This window comes from Platichthys flesus, chromosome 14, assembly GCF_949316205.1.
Source record: "Platichthys flesus chromosome 14, fPlaFle2.1, whole genome shotgun sequence".
Taxonomy (NCBI): Eukaryota; Metazoa; Chordata; class Actinopteri; order Pleuronectiformes; family Pleuronectidae; genus Platichthys; species Platichthys flesus.
The window spans coordinates 12,143,746-12,169,325 of NC_084958.1; the positions used below are offsets into that span (position 1 = coordinate 12,143,746).

Here is a 25,580-nt window from a genome sequence, read left to right on the forward strand (position 1 = left end):
CTGTTTATCAAGTGTTCCAGTTTGAAATGTGAAGCCGAAAATCTTTGTATTTTAATCAACATTTTTGATCCCTTCTCTTTCATCCGAGAGCTGCTTTGAAAAAATAAAAAGGTCTTTGTGAATTTTCAGTTTTTATGATCAGTAGAAATTCTGAGTCAATACCATCACCAGCTTACTCTTTTCTTTTGTGTTTCTTATGCTCTGACCCACTCTCCAAATCGCTGATACATCAATTCATTTTCGTGTGTAATGTCTTTGGAAAATAAAGACATAAAAAGGGAAATGTTTTTCTCCTCATCATTTAATTACAAAAACAGACTCTTAAAAGACCTGAATCCAAGCATTTATACAAAACAGTACAGAGTAGTTATTACAATGTTGCAGACTGCCCCACACATTTAGATAAATCAAACAAATGTATAAAAATCTACGAATGTGGACTTCAAACATCAACTGAAGGGAAAATGAAAACTGAATGTACCTGCAGTGCCTACGGTGAGATGGGCACCGCAGGCAGGGCAGTGGGACTGCAGCCCATGAAAGAAAGCAAGCATGATCCACTGGTAGATGATCAATTATGAGATAAGAGTCCATCGGGAGGTGGCGGCCTCATTGGCATGGGGGGCATGGGCATCTGGGGGGCACCTGGGGCACCAGGTGGGAGTGGAGGGACAGACATCCCTCCTGGTGGGGGGAGGAGGCATTGAATCATTCATTGACCGGGGTCCAACTCCAGTCATGAGAGGAAGGGGGCGCTTCACCCCTGCTGGAGGCACTGGACCAGTGGACTGGGGAATAGCTTTCTCCATTTTGAAGTGAAATTGCAGGAAGAACTGGAGGTAAAAAAACAACATGAAAGATGGATAACATCACATATATCCTATTTTCAAAATAAAACACCTAGGTTAGCTTTGTAATAATAAATCAGCTTATCAGTACCTGTTTAGTTTCTCTATTCCAGTGGGTCCAGAAGCGGTTTTCTGCTTTATCGATTTCTCTACTGGGGACCTGAAGGACCAAAAATAATGATGTCACCGCAGGAAGAATAAAATCATATAAAAGCAGAGAAACAAAGAGCATCCTCCTCTCACCTTGAACGCAATAGTCTCATATGGCTCAGCAGCCAGCAGCAGGTACTGCCAGCGACGATCAGGGGGCTCAATGCGCTGCTCATAGGCAGACATGAAACGGTGCCTCGGTCCAATTCCTTCAGCGATCTCTGGGTAGTCGATCTGATGGACAGGGAAACAGAAAAAAAGGATTGTTTACAGATTTGACCTAATGTCCTTTCTCTGATGGATAAAACATCACATCAGCAGTACATATGAGGTGCTGCTTTGAACCCATTTTAAACTATTTTAGTGTAGAGATAATATTTAAAACAAAATAATCACACAAAAACAGATGTTGTGGGTTTTAAACAAATCAATCAAAAGTGTAAACTGTGAACCACAAGCTTGCTGATTCCTCTATAAAGAAGACATAAAATTTGACAAACCGAAATCTGAGCTTTGCATGCAGCACTGAATTACAGAGCAGTGTGACAATGAAAATACACAAAATTTAGCTGTTTTTAAAACTATGTATAAGTTGAGAAGTATTACTGTGAGGAGAAGTTAACTATAATTTCTCTTGTTTACTTAATGCAAAAACCAAATTAAAGGGGACTTTAAATATTAATTTCCTTAATAATGTTTTCAACATAACCAAAAATCATTTAAACAAATAACAACATTTCATGAGGATTCCCAAAGAACACAAACCTGGAAAAGTAAAGACTGCTGTCCAGTTTCTGAATCCCTCTGTTTGGTGACTAAAGAAGACAGAAATACAGATCATGTGTTAAAATAGAATTATGTGCAGTAATATTACCATCCACATTACCTACATAATGTCTGCAATGATATACAACCCATAGCCGGCTTACCTTTGTATCCTGGTCGACCAATTTTGACAAATTTCTTGACCTCAACTTTGACTTTGGCTGGAGCCGGCTGAGCAGGAGCCTCTTTTGCCTCTTTGGCTGCTCGTCGCGCTCTGAATCAAACAAAGCGTTTTCTTTTCCATTATTCAGTATTTACACTGGAAACATTAACTTTGGTTTTTCAGTGGTGGGCTAGTGAAGTATTGTTGTAAACACAACATAAGATTATGCAACTGAACCAAATCTAAGAGATAAAACAATTTCATTCATATGGATTAATTCAAGATGTGGACTCACAAGTTGGTCTGATGTTTCTTTCCTTGTGTGTGCGCCAAGTAACTTCCCTGTAATGAAGAGTCATTTTTATTAGTTTTTTCAAAACAGCAAAAATATTGCGACGTTCAGGGAATTGAGGGAATCTCCATTGTGTCCCCTCACCTCATTGTTATGAAGTGTCAGACAAAGCTTGCACTCATATGAACCCAAGTGATTCTTCATAAAATAGGGATCTTTGTTGATGTCAATGGTCTCCAGGGCCAGCTGCCGTAACCGCTCCCGTCTGTCTCGGTTGCTCTCGGAGGAGGACGCCACTCCTCCACTCCCAGTCTTCCCTCCAGCTCGGTGCTGGAAATCCATCTTTGCAAAGTTCTGGACTCAAACGTACAGCTGAGTGTCCGGTCCAACCTGGACAGGTCCTTTAAGCAGGTCCTTCCTGATTCTCTTGAAAAAAAACCGTCAAACATTGCTACCCAGGATGAATTCACATATATCACCAAACTTTTAGGACTTTGTTTAATCAGTTTTGATAATTTACTTTATTGCTCAGGTTACAAAATATAATTTCAATAACAGTGTATATGTTTATTTACGCAGTTGGTGAGTAGATAAAGGAAATAAAAATCCGTAATATGCTAAATTGGCCAAAACAGTTCTTGATGCTAGCTTAGTTTGTATAGGATCGGTCTAAGTACTGGGAAGTAAAGCAAAAGAAAACAACAAAGTGAATCAAACAAGTATTTCCGAGTCACATGGAATGATAAGGTTTAAAACGTCACGACACAACAGCTTTCTGTAAAATCACTCTTCAAAATCCATTTAGCTGCAATATGCTAGCGGACGTTATGCGAAATGCTAACGCTAAGCTAGCAGTGTTATAGCTCGCAATGAATGGTTTTTAACAAATCCGAACGATTCAACTCAGAGCGAAACGTAGTACATGATTATAAGTTTGTTAATTATATGACACAGTAAGAAGTATACACGAGGAAACCACATAAACAGCGTTCTTTGTTCATAACACTCACCGAGTCCACAACGTTAGAATCACGCCACAGTAAACTCGTACAGCGCATGCCCAAGTGGCGTTCTCTACATCCGCTTATTTTGGCAGCTTCAGGCTTATTACCGCCCCCTGCTGGACTGGAGCAGAGGCCGGGCTGGTTTGTCTGGTTCTTTGTCTGGTTTAACTGGAAGAAATGTTGAATTTAGCATCAACATTTTACAGTAGGTGATTAATTAAATGCCCCATTTCCCTTTTTAATAATATTCATGTATATATATTTTGTGAATTGTGCCCTGAAGATTGAAATGGTTTATTTTGGAGCTGTGACCATTCTCACAAATGGTACTTTCACTTATTCTTCAAATCCTTGACTATAGTCGATGAGCTCTATACAACTCATTCAATGTTATTGTTGGCAAAGAACAAACACAGTTCATCTTCCTGTGAAAATAAAAATGTACTGCAAGGAGCGATCATTGTGCCCCTGGGGTCAGACAAGCAAAGAGAGCAAACTGTCTCCATGTGGTCATTTTGTTTCTGTATGGTTGCTTTGTGTTTCAGTGTGGTTGATTTGTGGGTATGTTTTGTATCTTTGTTTTCAATTCCTTCCTCTTGTGGTCACTTAAGTGTCTTTGTGGTCATTGTGTGTCTCTTGAGATCACATTTTGTTAATATCCTGTGTTTTTGTGGTCATTGCGAGCCAGTTGTGGTCATTGTGTGACCATTTGTACCTGTTGTGGTCATTTTGTGGGTTTTAGTGGATATTTTGTGTCTTTTGTGGTCATGTAGTGGTACATTTTTGTCTTTGGGGTCATTTTGTGGGTTTGGGGTCATTTTGTAAATGTCTGTGGTGGCTATGTGTCTGTTTGTGGTCATTTTTTTTATCTTGTGGTCACTTCTTGTGTATTTCTAGGTGTATATTGTGTTGGGCTCTGGCTGGGGATCCCTCCAGTGTTTCTACACTCGCGGTTTTCCTAATTTGGCCCTCATCGGCCGCCGTGCTGTCTCTAGTGAGGCGTGTCAGTATACACGGAGCGGTGTGTGTTGGGGGGGGGGGTCTATGTCCGGTGTGTGTAACATGAAGGACAGGTCCGAGCCCTCCGTTCTCCATCAGAAATGACCAAACTCCCTCCGTCACTTTTGCGCGGCGGCAGATAAGGAACCACGCGGCATTGGAACAACACGTCTGTAGCTTCGTGCCGCTGTTAGCTGCTGCGTTGTTATGTCGTGTGTCGCCTGTAGCTTCTGTGTGTGTCTGTGACTACAGACGGTGGGTGTCTGCGTCAGTGATGCGGTTTAACGAGAAGGAGCTGGTGTTTCTGAGCCGGCAGCCGTCAGAGAAGGCAGCCGAGCTGGGGATGAGAGGACCCAAGAAAGGAGACGGTAACTGTTTATTCCACCCCGCACACACACACACTCACACAAACAAACACGCACAACTCGTATCTTCTGTTGGACGTCATGCGAGCAGCAGCTGATCTGTGGCTTCACACTGTAGTTATCTCTAGTTATCTGCTGATTGTTGTGAAGTTTCACCTCAACTCTTTCTGTTTTGAAATCAGTTGTAAAGAGGAGGCTGGTGAAGCTCGTTGTCAACTTCCTCTTTTACTTCCGGACTGATGAGGAGGAGGTGAGCTGGAGAAACACTCAAACACCTGATCAGTTTTAATCATCAATAATAATCATGTTAATAAAGTCATCATTTGATTGGTTCGTCAGCCGGTTGGAGCTCTGCTGCTGGAGCAGTGCAGGGTGGAGAGAGAGGACAGTCAGACTTTCACCTTAGGTGAGCTTCAGCCTCCTTTCGTTTTCATTTAATGTCAGGTGACACACACACACACACACACACACACACTGACTGTTTACATGACTGAGCTCATTGTTTGTGCAGATACTATTCAAATTAGTGTGCATTGTTAAATGTATCACAGAGCAGCAACAGAGAAATGAATTAAAGTCCAGTATTAATTTATTTATTATTACATTTCTTATATGTACATCTGCACCATGGATCACCATTAAACTTGAAATCTTTTGATGTGATTCCAGCCTTCCTGGATGAAGCAGAGAGGAAGTATCTGTTCGAGTGTGACTCAGAGGAACAGTGTGGGGAGTGGGTCGACTCCATCATCAAAGCCAGGTAGTCCTGACTACTAAAGACACCTGTACAAGGAAACAAGGAACTATGGCTCAGTCGTCCATCTCATTAACTACAGCCATAAAAAGGAACATTATAGAATTATTATGGTTACGGATCATTACTTCTTTGGTGTTGTTATGCTGCAGGAGGTTGTTTCAACACTGTTTCAAAATAAATGAATGGATAGTGGTCCCCAAAGACTAAATGTTGTTAATTATGTAATACATGATTAAGTTTATAGAGAGGAGCTGAACTGATCACAAATACTTGCAGGTATAATCTTCACTGTATTCACTAGAAACTATTTTTCTCATCCCATGTCAAAATAACTATTCTCATCTCCTGCAGTTACGAGTTCATGAGGAAGAATCTGGTATTTTATCGAACTGAAATCCACAGGCTCACTGGCAAGGTAAGACCTTTCAAAGCTCTAAATGCCAAACAGGTGGAGCGTCTCCCTGCCCACACTCTGAAGTACACTGGCAGTGTTTGTGTCATGCTCAGCTTGGATTGTGTGGGGTAAAGTTTTGTAATGGAGGCTTGGGACATTAAAGTACGGTAAAGTACTAATGTGGTTATAACAGAGGTATGTAGTCATGCACTCAAAATGTATATCGTCACGTAAAGCATTATAGAAAACCATGTATGTTTAAAGGTCTTTTGCAGAATTTAAATTACTCAGTCAAAACGGAATAAAATCTAAAAGTCTGCAAAAGTGACAATGATGGTGTCAAGGAAAGTCTGAAATACAAATACAAACAAATGTCTCCCACACTGCAGGCCTTGGATTTTCATTTCATTGCTCTAAGTGAAGTGAAAATATGAGTCCTGCAGTGCACAAGCCCTTTGTTTGTCTTTGTATTGCTGCTTTCAGACATCTCTCAATGTCTGGAGCGACTGAGATGGACATTTGATTTGTCACAAGCAGCCCCTCCAGTAAACTTCAGGAAAATGTCAGAACTTCAGTGCATGTCTGAAAGCTGCTTTAACTCATAATCTACTCAAACTTCTGCCCTCTTTGTTTGGATGCATGTGTACATTTCTAGCTTGTGCATCAATTCAATTTTGCCCACATCACACACCATATTTTGAGGTCTCAAAGATTTCAAAACTTCACTTAATCCAACCCTAACTTTGGTGCAAGTCTAGACATCATTCTGGGAGAATGGTTTACAACTATATGTTCTTTTTTATTATTTGTCCTTGAGTTTTGGTTTTATGTGAACTAACTTCTTTATCCAAGATGTAATTCTATTCAACAACAGAGCATTTGTTCTGTTGCTCACTAAACTGTTTTCTTACAGTCTTTGCTCATGGTTCCTTGTCCCTGCAGGACCCCCTGGAGCAGTATGGTATATCCGATGAGACGCGCTTCCAGGTCAGCAACGGGCTGCCACTTACGCCTGGTGACACCTCCTCCCTGTAGACCAGCGTTCTGCCATTCCAAAACTCAGTCCTCACTCATTTGAAAGCCATGGCATAACTGTGCACACTCCAGACTATTATAATTTCAATGCTTTGAATATAGTTAGTCTTGCTCGATACTTCTGGCAGGGTGTCTGATAATCAACTACTTCTCTTCTGTCATTGCTGGTCATTACAGGTAACACAGGGCTTGAGTAAAATCAACGCTGTTTTATTTTCGGTTTAAGGGACTGTTCTTGCCACTTTATCTTCAGACCTCTGCCTTGGTTAATCAGTTATCTGTATAAAATGTGTTTTTTTACTGTGTCTACTACTGGACAAGCTGAACATTCATGTGATCTGATCTATTCTGATCATACTTGTCTTGTAGAGATGGGAATGTGACTTTCTATCGGGACTATTTGTGAAATTAGCATGACTGAGAATCAGTTCAGGATGTTAATGCACACTGTTGAGGAAGTGCATGGCCAATTCAGTAAAAAACCTTAGGCAGTCTTCAATGTCTTAATTTGAGCTGCATGAGCCATCTGATCTGCTCAATTGAGCCACACATTTTACTCCATAAAACTTGTGGGGAAAGAGATTTTTAGCAGTCCGAGTATGTATTTATGAGCCCATATATAATATTTAGTTTTAAAAGGACTATAATTTTGCACATAATACTTAACTTGGTTTTAAGGTTTTTTTATGATTTAGAATTTCGTTAATTCACTTGAACCTACTGTACCTTTTCTGTGGCACTTTGATTGTTTTAGGTAAGCTGTTGGACCACGCTGAGAAACAAGGCTCTTGACATGATTTAAAAAAATAGATTATTTCTTTCTGTCAGTGTATTGTAATCATGAGCTCTAATTTTGCTCTCAACCACATTTCACTGCAGGCCATTGCTGTATCCTGCAGATAGGTGAAATATTTATTTCACCAGTCAACAGTCTTAACCACAAACAGGATATGTCATTAAATGTGTCTCCAGTTTTAAAACCTTTTGCACATGGAATGTCTTCATTCTGATTTTACTTCATGTTAGACTGTATGTTTCTTCATATGATTTTTTTAATTAATAAAGCCATTTGAAAGCTACTGTAAATCCCTGCACTGTTCAATGTGTCAGTCAAGATTGCAACATTGGAGAAGGAACACAAACACACATTCAAACTAGTGTCTCCCACGCTGCAGGCATTCAGCTTTTACTATTTCATAACGCCAAATTTCAGCCATGCAGTGTACGAGCCATTTGTTAGTCCTTGTTTCACTGTTTTCGGAACTCGAGAAATTGTCTGGAGCAACTGACATCTGCGTCCTCACATACGGCCTCTTCAGAAATGTTCCAGAAAATGTGTGAACTTCAGTGCGTGACTGAAAGCAGCTTATATCCCCTCATACTTAAGGGCACTTGCATCCCACAGTGTATTTTGATAAAAGTCTCAAACCAAATCCACCCGGAGCTTTGGTGTGTGATAATACCTCCCTTTGTGTGAGTGGTAAAATACTGTATGTTCCTTTTTTACTTGTGTAATCAGCTGATTCTGGTACCCCACCTCTTAGCATGGGTCTCTAAGTGTTTCCCCTTGACAACCCTTCAGTTGAATATTGTGCTACTGTCAGCAGTGGATTCAAAATGTCTTCGGCTTGTGTTCAGCACATAGTTTGAGAGTCGATGTGCAGAAATGTGCAGATGTGAATCGGTGGAGAGAAGAAAAGAGAGAGAACAACTTGTGCTAAAGAGGAATAAATACAAACAGCTGTTATATTTCCAGATGTTCTTCTGTGTGTCAGGAATCCAGAGTGTTTATGATGCACACGCTCACTCACGCACGCGCTTCGCTTCATTGTTCACCGTGAACTCAGAGGCAGCTGCGGGAGGTAAATAGTGTCCTGATAAATAGCTCCTGTGTGCGGGTGTGCGGGCGTGCGTGTGTATTAGAGCGAGACAGGGATAGCGCGTGTACGTGTGCGCGCGCGTGTGTATTGACCATAGGTACGAACGAGAGAGATACGTTTCCTTAGCAACGGCCGAATGTGAGATTCAAAAAAGGCGTGACGTCACACTCTTCCCGTGGTGCTTAGCGAGCCCAGATTGAACCATCGGCTGAAGGAAACATTTACATCTTATATGCTCCGTTTTTTAATAGTAAAAAAGCGTCGAACGAAAAACTTTCTACTGGAATCGACGCAGCGAGGGAAGCTAGTTCCACGGTACGTAACGGACAGAGCGCATCGAGGCGCACAAAGTGTGAAAACAAGTGCAGATGGTGGACAAACAATGTTGCTAATGGGTTAGCAGGACCGCTAGCGTATTTTACCTTAGGTTAGTCAGCTGAGCTAGCGTTAGCATTAGCATAGCTCCGTATGCTGCATTATTAAATAATATGTTCTTTGTTTGCAACATTGCATTGTGATAGACAGAGTTGTTGAGCACTTTATCGCCACAGATACATCAGCGTGGGGGGGGGGGGGTGTCCCCGGGTTGTTTCTACCATTGTGTCCTGAAGGTGACTGTGAAGTTTGGTTTGTCATTAACATCCACTTTGATGTGATGACGTTCATTAATTCATTTATGTACCTTTTTAAAAACACACCCGGCGGAGAAGTGTGATTCTTCCTCTCCTGTAATACAATCACCAGCTCGTCTTCTAGCCTTCAGGTTGTGGTCGTTTAAACAAACAGTCATAATAGACATTTTGACATGTCACAAACACACAGGTTTGTGTGGCTGAAACTACCGGTGGAATAATCAAAGGGCTGGTCTGCACAAATCTAACAGCAACTTGAAAGCCAATCAGTAGCTCGTCAATCAAATGTCAAACCTTTTCAGATTCCAGCTTCTCAAATGTGAACACTCTGTCTTTTCTCTGTTTTCGATTAGTGTGCTCATTGTTCTTTCGATTGGGACGTAAATGCCCTTGCTATACCTGCACAATACATCGATTTATATATATTTGACTTATTTAGAATTCGGTAAGCCGGGATAAAGCTCTCTGTTAGTCGTCTGCCATCTGACACTTGTAATTTTATGATAGTGTTGATAATTTTATCATTTTTTTCAGGTATCATGGATCAGGACTATGAGTGCAGGCTGCTCAGGCAGATCAATATCCAGAATGAGAATGCAAGCCCCGTAGTAAGTAAAGAATACAATCACTTGTATTTTATGTCCCTGTTATTGTGCATTTTCACTAATTCCTCTTTTTTTTTAAAGGCGTACACTCGTGACTAGTATAATAATTAGTCTGTTAGTCATCATCTTGACTATAGTATACTGTTTGCCCCTCCCAAAGTGGATTAAGTAGTAAAGGATTTAAGATGGGCGGACAGGGTGTTACTCTCTGTGTTGGCAGCGTAAATACTGCAACAGTCCAGTCTCTTTCATTTGACGGTGTCACTAGTGTTGAGTGAAAACAAGACCGTACCAGCCAAATGACTGGGTTTTTTTGAATGTTGCCTCCTGTTGTTAACGCCTTCAACAAACGCACCATCTGCCACTTAAATGATCGTCCCATTTTGTCATCAAGTTTTCAAACCACCGTCTGAAGCTTGTTTGTGTTTGTCCTCTAGTCAGAAAATGCTCTTTTCTCTCCCCCTTCTGTGTAGAAAGCTGTAGGTGCTGCACGAGCACTAACACCCACCAGCTCCCCTCTGTCCTCCCCTAGCAAGCATGGTGATCGCTTCATTCCCTCCCGGGCCGGAGCCAACTGGAGTGTCAACTTCCACCGCATCAATGTGAGTCTGCTGTGAAACACCCAGGCCGTCAATGTCTTCTACATCCAAAAGAACAATGATGTCTGGATGAACCTAAAGTTTTAGCATTCAATTAGTCTGTAGTAGCTTGTACAGATTAAATTCTATGATTTGGTTTCAGAATGGTTAATAATTTTTGTCAATTTTTTTGCAGGAAATTGAAAAGTCGCATAATCAAAATAGGAAAACCAAAGATGGCACAACAGACAGCAACAAAGGTAATGTATCCACATTTGTTCTTTTTTGAGGCATTTCATTCTTTTGGGCTCTTTAGACTTTTCACAGATGTAACCAGTTTGTTGCTTTATCTAAAAGACAAACTGAAAGCTCTTGATGTTCCCTTGTTTTACTTTAATTGTGGCCTTTACGTATGTTGTGAATTCAGAAATCCTGCGTATTATGACTCCAGAGATAACATAAACCTCTGCAACACCAAAATTAGAGGGTATACTGTTTTCAGCACAGCTAAACCCACTAAAAGAGGCAATTAACTTTTTTTCCATCGTCAGTTTGCCTTTCACTTTCCCCTTAGTGAGTCATGTTCAACATCATGAATGAAACTGTGGCCCTCTCTGGTCAACGTAGCACCATCACTCAGGTCTCATGTTTCCATCACTGCTGATCAGAGCCGATGAAGACCTGTACCTACTGCAGAGTCATTTGATCCAGGTGTGAATGTCGACTGTATCCATTCCCAATGGAGACAAAAGTCAGATGTTGGCGGGCGTTAGTGGGTTTTCTAACGAGTGGAAAAGGGTCTAATAACGATACTATTAATAAATCATTTTTTAAACTGTGATTCTCAGCCCCAAACACAGATATTATTCTTTGTTGTTGCTGGATATTTAGTGGGAGTTTTCAGCTAATTTCCACAGGTATCTCTGTCTGCTGGAATCTGAGGTGATCCTTTGACTCTCTTGTTTCCTAAGTGTAGGCAGGCCCATGGAACTGGAGAAATGAAATTGCAAAGGGAGTACACCTGTTTGATGTGAATGATTTCCGTGTCTTCCTTCAGCGGATGGGCTGGCATACTCGGCTCTGCTGAAGAACGAGCTGCTAGGAGCTGGTATCGAGAAAGTCCAGGACCCGCAGTCAGAAGATCGCCGCCTGCAGCCGTCCACTCCTGCCAAAAGGAGCCTTTTTAGTGTAAAGACCGTTTAACACAGCTCTAACTTTATATACTATACTGGTTTTTGCTGTATTTTTCCTGTATCTATAATTATCTGTTTGTGTTTTTAGTATTCTGTCAGTACAAAGCGAGCTCTGCCAGAAGAGGATGGAAATACAGTATCTCCATATTCTCTATCACCTGTCAGTAGCAACAGGTAACACCATCTACCCTGCTGCTCATGAGATGTTAGCTCTTCAATTCAAGAGGAAAAGACCCTAATATCCCTCGCTCACTGTTTTGTGTTGTTGCATTACAGCCAGAAACTGTTACGGTCGCCGAGGAAACCAACACGCAAAATATCCAAAATTCCTTTCAAAGTTCTGGATGCTCCAGAGCTTCAGGACGACTTCTACCTCAACCTTGTGGACTGGTCCTCTTTGAATGTGCTCAGTGTTGGACTGGGTACCTGTGTCTACCTGTGGAGTGCCTGCACAAGCCAGGTGTGTGTGTGTATATGATCGTACTGAAGCAAGGCGGCCTGTTGAGACCTAGTGTTAACATCCATCCTGACAGATCTGATAATTTTTTTTTCCATACCTGGTAATGAAATGCATCCTAAATGACCACTATATGTAAATATACATGACTGTTATAAGAGACAAAATTATGTTGTTTTTACTCATTTTGAGTTTACAAATGAGTCTTAGTGTGTTTGTCTATGGATCAGCAGGAGTGAAAGAGAGATAGAGAGAGTAAATTCTGATATTTTAAAATGTTATACCAATTTAAGAAAAGTCCATCTTGGAATTTGGTCTGAGTGATAAGATCTCAGGACACATTCTCTGCGTTGAGACCTGAACTTAACGCTGACCACCTGTGATCGTATTACTTAGGACAAATGTTACTTCCAGGTCTGAATGGGGTCAAAGAGATCTGAAGGAGCGGCCTTCACTGTGGTTACAAACAATCTAAAAGTATAAATTTCTCCCTCAATTGTTTCTAATCACACTGGATCTGTACATGGGGGCTTTTATTACCTCTGTGTCATACACATTAACTAAAAGAGTATTTAATTATAATGGAACTGCTTTCTGGTTGCATTTCAATCTTTTTTTTCTCCTTTCATTTCTTTAGGTGACACGTCTATGTGATCTTTCTGTAGAAGGAGATTCAGTTACATCAGTGGGCTGGTCTGAGAGGGTGAGTTTCTCAGTTATCTGTTTTCATTGAGGTTTCACTAACCAAAAAAAAAAAGTAAGGTTGAAATTCACTAATATTCTGAAAAAGACACACAGTGTGTGTGTGTTCCGTTTCGTCCTTTTGTGAGCTAGTTTTTTCTTGCCGTTTTAAGTCTTTATACGTCAGTTTAATATTAAAAGTGTGCTGTCTATTTTTAGGGTAATCTGGTGGCAGTAGGGACTCATAAAGGCTACGTACAGATCTGGGATGCAGCGGCAGGAAAGAAGCTGTCTGTACTAGAGGGACACACAGCCAGAGTGGGTGAGTAGAGCGAGGCTGTCGTGAAGGAGGCAGGTGCCGGAGTTGAAACATAATTGCCTCTGTTTTCTCGCTGAGGTTCAGCAACATCTCTCATTCATGGTCAGTGAATAATCTTCGCTAGGATGTTTTATTCTCTGCTGCCAGGTGCGTTAGCGTGGAATGCCGACCAGCTATCGTCTGGGAGCCGTGATCGGGTGATCCTGCAGCGGGACATCAGAGCCCCGCCTCTCCAGTCTGAACGTCGCCTCCAAGGACACAGACAGGAAGTGTGCGGGCTCAAATGGAGCACGGACCATCAGCTGCTTGCCTCCGGTGGAAATGATAACAAGGTATGCAGATAGAGAATCTCACCTGTACCTCTGCACCAGCATCAGGTTCAATTACCACAAACTTATTCCTTTCCTTCCCCTACTTGTTTCATTCTGCAGCTGCTCGTGTGGAACCACTCGAGCGTCCTCCCGGTGCAGCAGTACACAGAGCACTTGGCTGCAGTGAAGGCCATCGCCTGGTCTCCCCACCAGCACGGCTTACTGGCCTCTGGTGGCGGCACCGCCGACCGCTGCATCCGCTTCTGGAACACTCTGACAGGCCAGCCGCTGCAGTGCACCGACACAGGCTCTCAGGTCTGCAACCTGGCCTGGTCCAAGCACACAAACGAACTGGTGAGTGTCCTCAAGTCTCTGATCTGGACAGTCCTGTTGTGAAGAAGATGTAGAAGCAGAAAAGTGTACATTGTAAAAGGAACTACATCTTTGATAAATGGTAAATGATGTTACCTTGAGTCAGATGAGAAGATTAAATGTGCTTTACTATTCACCCAGAGCTAAGCATTCAATGCATCCTAGTTATAATATGCAGGTTACTGAGATGCAACTTGTAAATAACAGTTTTAGATAACTGTTATTTGGTTTAAACTTGGCTTTCAACCATTAGCAAAGCCATTTCACTGAATCTCATATTTTCAATAATTTTCGAATTATCCTGCAGGTCAGCACTCATGGTTATTCTCAGAACCAGATCTTGGTGTGGAAGTACCCCTCGCTAACTCAAGTGGCCAAACTCACAGGGCATTCCTACAGAGTTCTCTACCTGGTCAGTATACTGTTCACTGTGTGTTTGTTTATGTTTGTCAGGATGTCGATCCAAGGTAACAAAGTATGATAAAGTAAAATACCTTGAAAAGACATAAAACAAAATCAATTGTGGATAAAGGAAAAAACTACCAGAAACATGTGTTCTCTAAAATTACCTTAAGTGTAAGAAGTATTTTGATTGTTCATATATTTATATAACGCAGGTTATGAATTGATTCTGATTAATGTTCCTTCATAGAATTAACTACTGAAAGTTTGAATTATTAAACAACCATGTGGGTGGATTTGCTGCTGCTTGTTCCTTCTCTGAACAAGCAGCAGCAAATCCACCCACACAAAATTTTGAATAGATCGATAAACAAGGCTAATGAGCAGATTACATTCTGTTGTTAAACAGTCTATTCAGTGTATAATAAAGAGTTGTGTGCAGGCCATGTCCCCTGATGGAGAGGCCATTGTGACAGGGGCTGGAGATGAAACTCTGCGGTTCTGGAACGTCTTCAGCAAGATGAGATCCACTAAGGTATTTACTCCATTTGTTCTCACTCATTTTAATGTCTTGCTCTTTGTTGTTGTGCTTTTCTATGATCTTCATTTCTTAAGTCTCTCTATTCAATTTCAAAAGCTGTATTACAGTTTTACTATCTTTCCTTGATATTTTTTCAATGGTCTTTTTTACTTACTTTCTTTTGCCTCCCTCCCTCCTTCAGGAATCGGTGTCGGTGCTGAACCTCTTCACAAGGATCCGGTAGTGAGCAGGCCCCTGTTCTACGAGGGGAACGAAGGCGGGAAGGGAATTTTTTGTTGCATGTGTTGAGCTGTAAGTTGATGCCCTTCTTTGAGTCTTCACCTCGGTTGTCTACGGAGGACCTCCCCTCGATTGCCCTTAGTTTATTGAGCCGAGCTGTTTCGCTGGGAGGTTGGAGGATCAGGAGTGTGGAGGGCAGAGGACATACATTCAGTACACACTGTATTCCACCTCCTCCTGAGTAATGGTGGAGCCACTGCCTCCTCCAGGCCACCAGAGAGCTCTGAGGATGAGGATTTTGGGGGCTTTATGTCCCTGGTGCGATTTATGTTTTGTTTACAGACTGACGTTGTGCATACCTGCCAAATATTAAGTTTGTCTTTGATTGTCTATTTATTTTATTGAGTTGTTTTTTTTTTTTTTTTACTAATTTTAACCCACATTCTTACTCGTGTGTTTGTTTCAGAGGCTGTTAGATCCCCATTATGTGTAACTGCAGTTTTTGAGCGTGTTTGGCTTGTTCAGGTTTACATAAACATCGAAGCTTGTCTTTTTGTATTTTACCGACAGGCAATAATATCTCATGTACACTGATGACAGATTTCATAACACTGTGCCATTTCAAGGAATGATAGCAGTTGGACAAATGGGCCTCATCTCCTTTTTTTAAACATGACATTAAGTTCATTTTACTTAAATGATATTAAGCCGTTTTGGCAGATATTGTTTCATCGTTTCTAAAGAGAAGTCGGCACATCTTAGAAGAAAGTAACACCGTACTGTAGAACAGTCGCTTACAGAAATAATTCATGTTCAAAATTTAAGATTTTAATGTGACATGTGTGTTAGTCTTGTTTCTTAAATGATAATCAGGAAGGAAAGTAAAGAAAAACACTTGAGTTTATCAGAGGAGTTTGAAATGGTAACTAAAGTGCACAGTTACAACATTTCGAATCAGACCAGGCAGCTGTATTGCTGTTCTGTGATGTGTCCTCTAAAATATTCACAATTGGGGCACTTCAGACCATTTCTGTGTTGAGCAGTCATGCTCTTATTTTTTTTTTTTAATCAAACAAAATGTCAATCCATAGCATTATTTCCAATTTGTTTTTTTTTGTTCTTCCCCTGTATGAATGTTTGATTCAGCTAGCGTGCCACATTTAAATGAATGCTATTTATTTGTGTTGTGAAAGGTTCTTGTACAGAGGTGGGATGTTTGTTTACTAATGTTATCTGAGGGAAGGTGAAGAGCAGGTTCACTGCTAAACTCTGTGGAAATTTACTTTAATACCACTTCAACATCAAGACGATGCTGCCAACTTGAATTACAGAAAGAATGTTAAGAAGAAAAAATATTTCTGTACTGAGAGATAATCAACAATTAAATGACCATATCTTGTACCTTATGTCGTGGCTGTTTTATTGTCCCATTGCCAGAGAGTGGATGTCAATAAAATCAGGCTGCTGCTGAAATCAGGACATCTCAATATTTCACATCCTTACTCTGTCTGTGGCACTCACCCCTAAGTCCAGTCATTTCCTAGGAAGAGGTAAATCTTCATCAACGTCACACAAACATATAATATATTGGATTTAATATATATATATATTCAACACTGGAGAAAATCCTTACCCGAGTACTTCATGACATTGTTTAGGACTATTTTTCAACTGCAGATTAACACACATTGAAGATTTTTGTATTCACGGAATACAAAAATCTTCAATGTCGGAATAGTTGTCATACTGAGCAAGATACGTATAGACCAGTGGCGTACTTAAAGAAAGTTAATAAGTTTCTTAGAAAGGTGTAGGGCCACCATGATCTTCAGTTCTCCATCTTTGAAGCTTTATAATCCCTCATTTGGTGTTTGATGAGGAATCTTACATATCAGATCAAAACGTCCAATAGATGTTTACCTAATTGTGACTGTGCTAGCTACTCTATTCCATCGAACTCGCAGGGTTTATATATTCTGCTGAATGGTTTGGCTTTTTGTGGCGGCAGAATACAAGGTGAACACCAGAGGGAGCTCTCCCATGAGCAGTTTCAACAAACACTGCTGTCACCCCACTTGCACAATCAACATCATCCGCCTTAAAAGTGAGAATCTGATTCAGAGCACACTAGAGGAAAATCGCAATAGTAATGTTGCCTGCCTTTGTAACAGGTTATGAGGAAAGTCAAACATCCCAGCAGACAGATAACATCACCACAAGGTTATTTGATTTCACTTCATCCTGAGTTTAGGACCACGTTTGTAAGAAGGAGAGTTTCTAAAAGCCGCAAAACACCCGTGGCTTCACCTTGTTCCCTGGAAGTCTGTAAATATTTATCATATTCCCAGTCCATCCCACGCAAGCATAGTTTTGACCCAGAGCATGAAAAATAACAAATGTTCACCACCTTCCAAAGCTCCCACACGTCTGCTTGTGCCCTGTGGCCCATCCAAACCCACTCTTACACATTTAAACAGCAAATAGATTTTTATCAGTGTAAACAACAGCTGGAGGCTCTAAATGCACCAAGAAAAAAAAGGCATCTTCAGTGATTATGCTCCAGTGTTTTTGACAAATTTGCAGACAAAAAACAGCAAATTGTCCCCGACCAGAGCTGAAATTCACAAAGAAAAGAAGAAATAATGAAGAACACCAATTTCAATTTCTTGATTTCAAAAAGTGAAGGTCTCTATCCTGGAGTGATTCTGTTTTTTTTTCTTTGGTGATGAAGATCAGGTACCCGACATGACTCAGCTTCTCCAAACACCACAGAGAGCCTGAGCCTTTTCTCCCCCTTCAGACTCCATTATAATGTCATCTAAATAACACGCTTGGTCCATTATAGTGATCAGATAAATCACCTGAATGGAAGACATTCAGCACGGCCTCCCAGCTCATCTGTGGCTCTCGGTGGGCAGATGTTAACATTAAGCCCTGAAAGAAGAGGGGAGAACAGAGGGGGATGGCTAATATGCATAATCCTACCTCCTGATGTTTCTATCAAGAGGGAGAGAGAGCGATGTTCGTTATACAACTGAAGCCTCACAGCACAGAGAGCAGGATCTTCCCCCAGGTTCCTCGCTAAGCCCGTCTCTTGAGTTGCATTGATAACCAGCCTACGAGGGTATCAAAGGAACACGGCCTTTGTGATAAGTAATGGTTGCAGCCATCCAGACTCCCGTTTGGTCATTTTGTCAGAGGGAACAGAGCACAGAGAGGGTCACTCGTGTGCCCTATGTACAAATAGACACTACAGTCCCTCACCCCTGAAGCACCTTTGCAATGATAAATGAGTGGCGTGCTTTTTTCCACAGCCTGTAAACTGTAATGAGCAGTCGTCTGGCAGGTGTCAGAGAAGATGCTCTGATTCAAATAGCTCCCTCTGGGGAAACAAAGGGATCGCACAACGACATCAAGATTTGGTGGAGGCAGATTTCATGAAGATTTTTGTAAAAACATGCTAAACACGCGCAGGTGAAAGCAACGGGGAACATTTTGGTCACATAGCCATTTATTGTTTTTCTTGGGAGGGAAATGAAATTGAAATTTTCCTTAAATGAACCCCCGCTGTAATGTCTGCTGTCGGCTGATACTACAAAATAAGCAGGTTCCAGTTTTATTTTGTAAAAAAACTCCATAGTGCCTTAAAAATATATATTAAATATTTAATATTAGTGCCTTAAAAACAGTTTTCTCTGAGTGTCACCACAAATCAATTTTGGTTTTGTATTCTTGGTGAACAGACTCACATTGAATGAGGAGCAGGATTCTTCATGTCTTTGTGCAATTTTTTTACATTTTGCAACAAATCCGGAAACATTTTGAGTTATTTCCTATTCTTGTAGGTATGTATATAATAGTCTATACGTACATATTGTGGCATTCGACGTTTTGAAGGCTTCAATAAGATGAAGTTTTAGTTGAACTAGTGACAAGTTGCCAGTAACGCCACCCCAGGAATTTCACCTGGAGAGTTAGATTAACCTTAAAGTTAAAGCACACAAATTCATTACTAATGAAAGCTTGAGACTGGGTCCAGCATACAATTTCAATTCCTTTTAATTAATATATATAATCTTTAAACATGACTTCACAATAAAATATGTTCAACTTAAACAAACTCAATAAATGCAAACAAAAGAAAACTAACAGAGAAATTAAATCAAAAGTAATGGAGATTTATCCAAACTGATATAAATAATAAATATGTAAAGCAATTAAGCCAAACCAAAATAACTAAGAAAACGAATTAAACCCAAAAACATGCAAAGTAAACCACAAATAATATCATCAATGAGATCAGTTAAAAGTCGGTTAACTGAATAGATAAAGATGACACTGAAAACGAATTAAACCAAAAACATGCAAAGCAAACCACAAAACACAAATAATATCATCAATAAGATCAGTTAGAAGTCGGTTAACTGAATAGATTAAAATGAGACTGAGGATGAGGCAGCAGTCACCATACTCGGTGGCAGGTACAGCACAGTAGGAGATGCAGAGTAGGATGGATGTGTTGGCTATATAAGCCAGTGGGCAAAACAGCAGCCGGCCAACAGCAGCGTGAAGAGGGGGGGGAAAAACGTGCTGGCAGAAACCGCCCACACACACGTCAACCCTGCCATAGAAAAATACATTTGTTCTAGAAGCTGAACAACAACTGTGGTAACTTGAGTTAACGTCATCTTATCCACATACCGTCAGGAGTTGAATGAACATCAAAGGGGAGGAAGGGGATCGCTTGTATCGAGCAGCACAATTACGTGCGACTCGATCGATCAGCTGATCGCTCCCCGCTGCAACCGGCAGAGGAGGAAAACACTTGCATGCCCTACAATTGGGGCCGATACGGGAGAAGGAAGACCCGGAACTGCCTGAGGGATGGAAGCCAGTGTTGAGGACTTGTGCAAAGTTTAGAAGGTACACAGACGCAAACAACTACTACATACCAAACAACGGCGAGCTGCACGACCCAGCTAACAAAAGGCGACCAGGTGAGGCGGCCAGGTGCGGTGATAACAGGAGGCGGGGCAGTCTGGAGCTCCAAGGCAAGAGGGCTCCCAGTGCACAACCACTCACCTTTATAGACAGCGCAACCAACCGTGATGGGCCGGTACTGCAGCACTAATTAAAGGCCCATCCTGCTACATTCTACCCCCATCGACTTCATCGTCGTCCCGACGATGGAACAACTGATCCAGAGGATCACCCAACTAACTCCACGGCCTAAAGAGCGCAGTAACGGCATTTGACACTGGACCAGGGGGATTTGCAGCCCCAAATGCCAAGTTCCCTACAGGTCGCGGAAGGTGATAGAGGTTTAGGTGCTGGCCAGCCGTCGACCTGGCTGACCGGCGTACTTCACTTTCACCAGCATAACTGGTGGATGGAACTGCCAGGGAAACGGAGGGTGGATCTGCCACTGCAGTAGAGGGAGCGCTTGACGACTCTAACCCAGCAGAGTCAGGTGGTGGGAGCAGTAACCGAGGGCTGGTTTGAGTCACCACGGCTGTGCGAGCAGGGGCAGCAACAGGGGTCTCCGGCCCCAACATAAACAAGTCTCCGTCAAACGGCAACTCATCCTCTGACCGAGGCCGGTCAAGAGGGGGTGGACAATGGGGCAATGCACTACCCTGAGGGGCAGCTCCAGCAACGGCTTTCAACAGTGTTCGATGGACCTGCCGAACTTTGGTCTGGTCGTCCATCGGTGCGATGGTGTACACTGGACCACCTTCTCGGGGTGCCTTTACGACTCGGTACACCACAGGGCCCCACAGATCTTGTATCTTGTGGCGCCCCCTTGCACTATGATCGCGCAGCCACACCAACTGCCCCACCTTTAGTGGGTCATCCCGAACCTGATTATCATGATTCCTCCTCCTGCGCTCTGCCGCCACCTTCAACCTTTCCCGGGCCCCGTCAAAAGCAAGCTGGAGCCGGTTTTGATGTTCTTGGATCCACTCATGGACCTCGCCACCCACAGGGTCTGAGACTCTACCCAAGAGAAAATCAACCGGCAGCCTGGGTTCTTGACCGAACATCAGGTAGAATGGAGACTCGCCGGTGGACTGATGGGGAGTGGTGTTATACGAGTAGAGCACCTGTGGCAGGCAAGAGTGCCAATCTCTTTTCCGAGATGCAGGAAAGGCACGCAATAAGTTGTGGAGGGTGCGATTAAAGCGTTCGCATTGGCCGTTACCGGCGGGATGGTATGGAGTGGTGCGAGATTTTTCAACACCGTAAAGTACACAGAGCTGTTGAATGAGGGAACTTTCAAAGTTGCGGCCCTGATCAGAATGGATACGGGCAGGAACGCCAAACTTATAGAACCACTCAGAGACCAAAGTCTGAGCAACAACTGGGGCTCGTTGATCTCGGGTAGGAACAGCCAAGGTGTATTTACTGAACACGTCTGTCATGACTAAGACATTCTCCAACCCGTTGTGGCTGGGTTCCAGCAAGGTAAAATCAATAGCCAAGATTTCATTGGGACGCGAAGCCAACAAATGCCCCATGAAACTGGGAGGCGGTCTGGGTGTGTCCTTAGCAACTTGACACCTCTCACACTCTCTGCACCACTGTGCCACCTCTGAGGACATACCTGGCCAGTAGCACCTTTGCCGCACTAGTTCCAATGTCCTCTCCACACCCTGATGCCCATGCCCTTGATGAACCTGAGACAGCACCTCTTGCTTTAACGTGGCAGGCAGCAGAAGCTGAAGCACCGCTTCGGCGCCATCAGGACGGAAGATGCGCCGGAAGAGAACACCCTCCTGCTCAACCAGCCGGTTCCACTGACCTATAATGGTCCGTGCAGGAGGAGACAAGTGTTTCCGCTCCTGATAATTGGGAGTCTGCCGCCGCCCCCAGAATGCTAAAACCTCCTGAAGGACAGGATCAGCTTGTTGAAGTGCCTGGAGGTCAGAAGGTGCATGATGGGGCAACGCAGCAATAGCAGCTTGATTGGCGGGAGTGGTTTCACGCTGCAGGACCTGCCGCAAGGGCTCAGGAACTGAGGTACCAGGAAACATCTCCTCTAGGTTATTTGGCCCAGGTGGATGCTTCCGAGATAAAGCGTCAGCATTTTTATTACTCCTCCCAGAGCGGTACTTTATTTCAAAATCAAAAGCTGCCAATTGTGCTGCCCAACGCTGTTCGGTGGCACAGAGTTTGGCAGAAAACAAGTGACTGAGGGGATTATTGTCGGTGTAAACAATGCATTTATAACCAAGCAAGTACTCCCGGAATTTTTCTGACATAGCCCACTTGAGAGCTAAAAACTCCAATTTCATGGAGCTGTAGTTCGACATATTTCGCTCTGTGGGCCTCAACCCCCTGCTAGCATAAGCTATAGGTCTGACCTTCCCATTCTGTTCCTGGGAGAGCACAGCTCCAAGGCCACCATAGCTCGCATCAACCTCCAGGATGAACGGTAAGGAGAAGTCGGCGTAGGCGAGCACAGGTGCAGTGGTAAGTTTGGTCTTCAACGCTTCAAAATTGCGATGGCACTCATCCGACCAATGCTCCGCCACTATTCGCACCACACCCCTAGACTTCCTACCAGCTAATTCTGCTACCAACTTGTGTAGAGGGGCCGCCAACTTGGCAAACCCCTCCACAAAGCGGCGGTAATAGCTGGCGAAACCAAGGAATGAGCGTAGGTCAGCGATGGTGGTGGGAGGCTGCCAGTTGGCAACTACCTCTTGCTTGCTGGGATCGGTGGAGACTCCCTGATCAGAGACCACATGGCCCAAGTACCGCACCTCCGGCTGGAAGAACGCGCATTTGCTTAGCTTAGCCTTCAGGCCTTGTTCCTGCAACCGTCCCAGTACAATCTCCAGCCGCTCCAGGTGTTGTTCCACCGTGGAAGAGAAGACTATGATGTCATCCAGATACAGGAGCAACGATTGACATTGTTGGTCACCGAACATTCGCTGCATCAGCCTCTGGAAAGTGCTGGGGGCGTTGCAAAGCCCAAAGGGCATGCGGTTCCATTCGAATAAGCCGAATGGGGTGCAAAAGGCGGTTTTGGGCCTGTCTGCTTCTGTGACCGGGACCTGGTTGTACCCGCTGGCCAAGTCAAGAGTAGAGAACCAGCGGGCACCTGTCAGGGCGTCCAAAGATTCCTCGATGCGTGGAAGGGGAAAAGCATCCTTCCGCGTTTTGTTGTTAAGCTGGCGGTAGTCCACGCACATGCGTAAACTGCCGTCTTTCTTTTTCACAAGGACAATTGGGGAAGCATAAGGACTGCTACTCTCTCTGATGATTTGATTTTCAAGCAGTTGGTTAATATGCTCCTTAACCACCTCGTACTCGGACGGCGGGATGCGCCTATGGCGTTGCCTGACAGGCACTTTGTCTAAGAGCGGGATGTCATGGCTGATCAGGTTGGTGCATCCCAGATCTCCCTCATGGGAGGAAAAGACAGAGCTGTACTGCCTAAGAAGGGACTGAACCTTACCCTGATCTTCAGTTGGTAAGGCTGACAAGTCCAGAGCCCCAATTCGATCTGGCACGACTTCAGACGTGGCCTGGTAAGCCACGGTGGCGACTTCTGTTGGCGTCTCGGTGACTCCTGCAGGCATGCTGACAACCCGGACTTCATCCAAGGTGCCCACCACAGTGCGAGGGTACAGCAAAACACTAGTGGAGCCAACATTTACGATCGGGATGTACGCAGTGCCTCGTACTACCCGAACCAAAGCAGGTGAAGCAAGCAGCCCAGCAGGTAGGCCAGACTCCGAAGGCTCAAACAACACCCTAGTACCCGAGTACTGCTCGGAGCATGTTGCTGTAACTATTGTCATCGTACCACCATGGATGCGGCATGCCTTCCCACCCCGAACCTTGACCTGGCCTGCTGCGTGGTGAGGGGCTTGCCTGCTGGCCTGATGACACTTCTGTAGTGCCTGCGTAACTGTCTCTGGTGCATCTGATACAGAGAGCGAATTGAACAAAGCCAGACCATGCTGTCCAAAGAGCACCTGATAACATCGATGAATAATGTTCATCCCCAGAATACCCGGAACCTGAGCAGACACCGCTCCCGGAGGATCTTTCACCACCAAAACCCCACACCGCGGCACCGAAGTGCCACAGAGCTCGACATCTAACTCCAGGTAGCCAACATAGGGGATGTCTAACCCATTGGCTGCTCTGAGCTTCAGCCAATTACAAGCTTGTAGCCTCTCATGCCCCCAAGGCTGGAAGTGTTGCAGGAAAAAGCTTTCTGTAACTGTAGACACCATGGAACCGGTGTCTACCAAGCAAAGAACCTGAGCTCCACCCATGTCCACGGCAACATGGGGGCAAGACGACATCAGCTCAAGAACTTCCTCCGAGCCAGTGGCTACCCCCCCCGAACTGTGGCTCTGCAGTTCGGCGGGTGCTAGTTTTCCGGCTCCTGGGCCTGATGAAAATGCCCGTTAGACGGTTGACGACCAGGCAAAGAAGACTGTGTGCGAGCAGAAACCCGAACGCCATTACAATCGCTTGCGTAGTGACCTGGCTGTTGGCAGCGCCGGCATATAACAGGGCCACGACGAGGTGGAGGGCGGCGCAGATGAGAGGGCTGCAATGTGGCGATGCTCTGGGTAAGTTGGTTCAGCTGTTCTTGCTGCAACCTTAACATCTCTCTCATCTCCACCATTTCCTGTCCCTGAGGTGAAGTGGTTGCTCCCTGGGAGCCACTCTGTACCCCGTACTGGAGACCAAAAGCTGACGGGACGGAATGACTCCGACCCCTCCCGCCCCCAGGGAAACCCTCCCGCTCCCACCGGATCGCCTCACCCCGTACATCAAGTAAAGTAGCAGTAGCCTGCCTCCTGACCAACTGCTTCAGCTCGCGACGCAAGGCACCGTCCAAAACATGCTCGACAAATTGGTCGCGCAGCAAGACGTCTGCATTCGTCATCCCACCAGGTGCACTTCCTTTCGCCGACGCCATCAAGCTCAACAACGCGAGGGAGAACTCATGCAGTGTCTCCCCTTCTTGTTGCCGTCGGGAGAAGAACGCCTCCTGTAAGGCTACATAAGACTTTGAGCACCCATACAGTTCCTGTAATACAGAGATGATTTTAGCTGAGTCTTCCCTCTCCACAACAGACCGATATTTGATCTCCTCTCGAGCCTCACCCTCAAGATGATCAAACAAGAAAAAGGCTTGCTCAGATGTGGATAAGTGACGCGCCCGCATGCAGGCTTGAACCTCCTCAAGCCACTCATTCAACCCCATCCCTGATTTTCCCCTGAACATAGGACACTTTCTATCCCTTGGCACAAAAACCAGCCTCTCTGCTATGGGGTTCCTAGTAGTAACAGGGGCCACAGGTGGCACAGAAGAAGTGGAGGATTCCGAACTAGGACCAGGCACGGCCACAGCCTGCTCCTGCCGCAACCTCTCATTGTCCACCTTTAACTGCGCCACCAGCTCCCTCAACTCCTGCAGTTCTACATCCATAACTAACACTACAGTCAGACTAGAACACAACAACCCCACCACTGGATCCTCACCGGGACTCTGCGGACCACGAAAGGCCAAGCTGCTGTTTTGCCTCTGAACACAATTCAAAACCTCTACATCAAATATGTACCCTGGGGACTATTAAAATAAACA

At 43.9% G+C, this 25,580-nt stretch overlaps 4 protein-coding genes and 1 long non-coding RNA gene across 5 annotated transcripts in view; 3 read left to right on the forward strand and 2 right to left on the reverse strand.

Annotated features, from left to right (window-relative positions):
* Window positions 1-122, forward strand: part of LOC133968883 (junctional sarcoplasmic reticulum protein 1) — a gene marked incomplete in the record, with an annotated part of 2,124 nt that extends 2,002 nt beyond the window's left edge. The window contains 1 exon segment of the mRNA XM_062405125.1: window positions 1-122.
* Window positions 123-285: 163 nt separating this feature from the next.
* On the reverse strand, window positions 286-2,641 carry sf3a2 (splicing factor 3a, subunit 2). The gene is given in 8 exon segments (XM_062405126.1): window positions 286-676; window positions 678-833; window positions 940-1,008; window positions 1,092-1,232; window positions 1,764-1,813; window positions 1,928-2,037; window positions 2,222-2,268; window positions 2,363-2,641. Coding segments are annotated over 8 exon segments (876 nt in total). The 5' UTR covers window positions 2,561-2,641; the 3' UTR covers window positions 286-571.
* A 1,594-nt stretch (window positions 2,642-4,235) lies between these two features.
* Window positions 4,236-7,851, forward strand: plekhj1 (pleckstrin homology domain containing, family J member 1). Its single transcript, XM_062404950.1, has 6 exons — window positions 4,236-4,589; window positions 4,769-4,836; window positions 4,926-4,992; window positions 5,256-5,346; window positions 5,695-5,758; window positions 6,680-7,851. Exons 1-6 carry the CDS (start codon window positions 4,496-4,498, stop codon window positions 6,770-6,772), a joined length of 477 nt encoding a protein of 158 aa, XP_062260934.1. The 5' UTR covers window positions 4,236-4,495; the 3' UTR covers window positions 6,773-7,851.
* Window positions 7,852-8,835: 984 nt separating this feature from the next.
* On the forward strand, window positions 8,836-16,363 carry LOC133968833 (fizzy-related protein homolog). The gene is made up of 14 exons (XM_062405053.1): window positions 8,836-8,967; window positions 9,819-9,892; window positions 10,363-10,491; window positions 10,664-10,727; window positions 11,525-11,655; window positions 11,749-11,834; window positions 11,937-12,120; window positions 12,755-12,820; window positions 13,018-13,120; window positions 13,265-13,449; window positions 13,549-13,782; window positions 14,108-14,212; window positions 14,645-14,737; window positions 14,925-16,363. The coding sequence occupies exons 2-14, from the start codon at window positions 9,824-9,826 to the stop codon at window positions 14,964-14,966; spliced, it is 1,491 nt and encodes a 496-aa protein (XP_062261037.1). The 5' UTR covers window positions 8,836-8,967; window positions 9,819-9,823; the 3' UTR covers window positions 14,967-16,363.
* A 2,640-nt stretch (window positions 16,364-19,003) lies between these two features.
* On the reverse strand, window positions 19,004-20,334 carry LOC133969003 (uncharacterized). The gene is made up of 2 exons (XR_009924159.1): window positions 19,664-20,334; window positions 19,004-19,583 (listed from the first exon to the last, which is right to left on the reverse strand). It is a non-coding gene; the product is annotated as an uncharacterized LOC133969003 (long non-coding RNA).
* Window positions 20,335-25,580: the final 5,246 nt, after the last annotated feature.

What these genes read in the sequence shown, in the direction of transcription:
- plekhj1 (XM_062404950.1), top strand. Translation starts at nt 4,496, where the DNA reads ATGCGGTTTAACGAGAAGGAGCTGGTGTTTCTGAGCCGGCAGCCGTCA. An exon ending in TCCGGACTGATGAGGAGGAG is followed by an intron (nt 4,837 to 4,925) that starts GTGAGCTGGAGA and finishes TTGGTTCGTCAG; the next exon opens with CCGGTTGGAGCTCTGCTGCT. An exon ending in GACTCCATCATCAAAGCCAG is followed by an intron (nt 5,347 to 5,694) that starts GTAGTCCTGACT and finishes CATCTCCTGCAG; the next exon opens with TTACGAGTTCATGAGGAAGA.
- LOC133968833 (XM_062405053.1), top strand. Translation starts at nt 9,824, where the DNA reads ATGGATCAGGACTATGAGTGCAGGCTGCTCAGGCAGATCAATATCCAG. An exon ending in TCACCTGTCAGTAGCAACAG is followed by an intron (nt 11,835 to 11,936) that starts GTAACACCATCT and finishes GTTGCATTACAG; the next exon opens with CCAGAAACTGTTACGGTCGC. An exon ending in GGGACACACAGCCAGAGTGG is followed by an intron (nt 13,121 to 13,264) that starts GTGAGTAGAGCG and finishes CTCTGCTGCCAG; the next exon opens with GTGCGTTAGCGTGGAATGCC.